General features: G+C 33.9%; 1 protein-coding gene across 1 annotated transcript in view; it reads right to left on the reverse strand.

Moving 5' to 3' along the window:
* Nucleotides 1-440: 440 nt before the first annotated feature.
* Nucleotides 441-3,200, reverse strand: part of LOC117120507 (polypeptide N-acetylgalactosaminyltransferase 13-like) — a 5,029-nt gene continuing 2,269 nt past the window's right edge. Inside the window, exons 2-3 of the mRNA XM_033265518.1 lie at nucleotides 2,507-2,647; nucleotides 441-603 (exon numbers count right to left, since the gene is read on the reverse strand). Of these exons, the coding sequence (XP_033121409.1) occupies nucleotides 457-603; nucleotides 2,507-2,647 (288 nt within the window). The 3' untranslated portion in view covers nucleotides 441-456. The remainder of the gene's footprint in view (nucleotides 604-2,506; nucleotides 2,648-3,200) is intronic.

Below are 3,200 nucleotides of genomic sequence, written 5' to 3' on the forward strand. Positions count from 1 at the left end.
CACTCCCATATGAAACACTGCCGGCATTAAGATACATCATACTCAGTTTGAGTGATAGCTATTATTATTATCCCATCACATATCATGATTCTCTGACCAGCTGCTAGATTGTCTTAAACACATCAAATGCTTGGCTCTATTATTAATGCATTAACATATTATAATACATAGATTTGTTAGTGTGTACAAGTATAATGCATAAAGACTTCAGTATAAGTGCTATGACATCCCACATTTTAAATTATGTATAACTGTAATATTGAAATATTTCGTCCAATTCATACATCAATTATAATAATCAACGTTGTCTATTACAAATAAAGAGGAAATTGACTTTTGATACACAACTTGGGAAGTAATACATATCAAAACTTAAGATTGCCCCTTAACATTATATTGATTTGGATAAGAAAATTACTTATAAAAAGACATATTTTTAAATTATACAATTGTTGGTTATCGTATAGGTGCTGTGAGATCAATTTCAACCAGGTTCCATGTTTGGTGTAGCGATCCATCGCAATTGTTCAAGGTAGGAGCGTCTTTACCTGGCGGTGCTTTATCAAGGCATAGAGAAGTAGGACGATGCACAATCTCTTTAGTCTGTAAATAAATAATTTAAAAAAAAGGGGTGTTATTATAAATGGAAATTATCAATTTCTGCATGTGACTTTGAAAAAAAAAAAAGAATGAAACAAAAATGAAACAATACAAATAGTTGAACCCAGACAAACAAACAAATAAAAATTCTATTTAAATTACCATAACAAACAAGTCCCTCTTGCATCAAACAGAATATTTAATCAGGGACGTATACAAGGGGGGGGGGGGAGGAAGCCGTGGGAGCCGCGGTTTCCCCCTTTAAACACAGTGTTAAAATTTTAAAGCTTGTTCTTGCTAGATACAAATTCTTTCCAAGGATCACTCAAAATAAATATTTCTAATTTATGTAAATATGCATCAGCACACATTATACCTGTACATATGCCTACTATAACAACATCTAGGCTTAAGCATGATTTTTAAAAATCTTAAATCCATAAGTCCCAGGCCAAGTCTTTCAGATACAGAAATGTTTTACAAGCTCTATAAAGTTTTGTTTTAATACTACAGTACTACTAGTAGTAATAATAATAATAATTATGATGATGACAATAATGATGATGACGATGGTGATAATAGATAATAATATTAATAATATTAAAAAGTGAAGAAAATTGTGCTAAAGGCGAAAACTACTGTAAGTTGTGATTTGTTGATCACAATTATTATAGTATAGTTAAAGCTTAGTAAGCTATAGTTTAGGCCTAAGTTGTCTTGGATATTCAAGTAGATCTCTGATAAAAGATTATGAGAAATTTGTTTTTATTTTGACTATATAATGGTGATGTGGTGATGATGATGAAATTTACTATATAAAAGTGTCATTTCTGGCCATCTAGAGATACTATTTCCTAAAATTTGGCGCTGAGGTGGGTTGTTCCTCAATTTGTAAAAGTCCCTCCCTGGTTCACCTCTCTGTTGAATTCCTGGATCCACCACTGTTGAGTTTTATATAATTATTGTTAGGCTTACTAATATTATTTATAATACGTTTATTGCAATTTTCACTTTATCATCTCAGAACAGCCCTAAAAACATTCAGAGTGGGCTACTTTCCAGGGGCTTCTCCCCTGGACCCCCACAGGGTCCTACATACCTCGCATAATGGCTCACCCCCCCCCCTTTCAAAATCCTGGCTACGTCCTTGTAAATAATAGCTTATCAAACTTGGAGAATGTGCTAAAAACGGAATTGAAAACCAAAGCCTGGCAAAAGTCTATTTTATTATAAAAAGAAAAACAAATAAGTAAATTTAACTGATGTATTTCAGGAAGTGCAGTTATTCTATTCATTAGGGGAATGCCATGACCATGCTTTGCACCTTTAGTTTTCAGCCATGGTATCATATATTTTTAAATATTTATTTAGGCACACAACAAATGCACCAAGAATTGTCAATAGCGAATATATCACTGTCCTACTTGTGGGTGACTTCACCTTTCACAAGACAATACACACACAATGCTTTACACAAAATAAATCTCAATACAAGCTTTAGAGAGTGGAGTTGTTTTGGTCATGAGAAAAAAAATCCTGAAACACTGACAGGAATTGAACACAGCACGGTGGGATTGGCAGGCAAGCATCCTAACCACCAAGCAATATTTCCGTTCCTGCATGTTACCAAAGAATATGCAAGAGGTCCAACTGCCATGATTTTGTATGCACGCAATGAAACTCTAAATAAGTATTACCACAGGATGGGGGCACCCTTTTATGTACACTTTTTACATTATTTTGAAGGACGCCCTTTACTTCATGATAGTTTTTTTTTGAGAGGAATTGCGTTCCAACGAAACCCAGAGAGTTGGACATCTTGCAGTACTACACTCTGTGATGTTACGCTGTGCTGCATTTTCAGCAATGAAAAATGATGATTTTGTTACATCCCATGCGTACTTACATCATCCTTGTATAGCCACTCTTGATTCCCACGTTTACCATGACATTTAAACAGAATAATATCTTTGTAATTGGAATCCTTTGATGAGTCTATACACAAATCATCATGTTTCAATTCATTCATATGGCTAAGTGCAAATATCTATGGTGAGAAAAAAAATGTGTTACGAAGCTGATAAAAAAAAAAAATTTCATGTTCAAAAAGCAAATTTGTTATTGACTGTACAGGTGAGTGAGCACATTCTCCCCATCTCTGTTTTTGTTTCTTCTGTTCCCTTGTATGGCCTGTGATGAAGACCAGTCACTGATGCATGGGCCCAATTAATGCTCACCCCTAGTGAGTGGTTTTGTGGGGGGGGGGGGTGGATAATCACACTTCTAGTGATCCAAAATATTTCAATTGAGAGGGAATTATTAAGCATATATTTAGTAGGCCCCTGAGAAACACTGAGAAGTACTGTAATAAGTATCCTACAAATATGGTACTGTTTATGAAGAAAGGAAAATCATTTAAGAAGGAAAAACTGTAATACAGGAATTTATATAAGGTAAAGAGACATAGTGGAGGAAAAACAATAAGAAAAAAATATATGAAAAAAAGTTATTTGAAAAAACAAGAGGTATGATGAAAGAAAAATTATGAGAAGATTCAGAAGTACAAGAGAAATGATAAAAAGAAAGACACGTGATACGTA

This window comes from Anneissia japonica, unplaced genomic scaffold (assembly GCF_011630105.1).
Source record: "Anneissia japonica isolate Jap-2015-1 unplaced genomic scaffold, ASM1163010v1 scaffold1524_len114575_cov127, whole genome shotgun sequence".
In the NCBI taxonomy this organism is placed as follows: Eukaryota; Metazoa; Echinodermata; class Crinoidea; order Comatulida; family Comatulidae; genus Anneissia; species Anneissia japonica.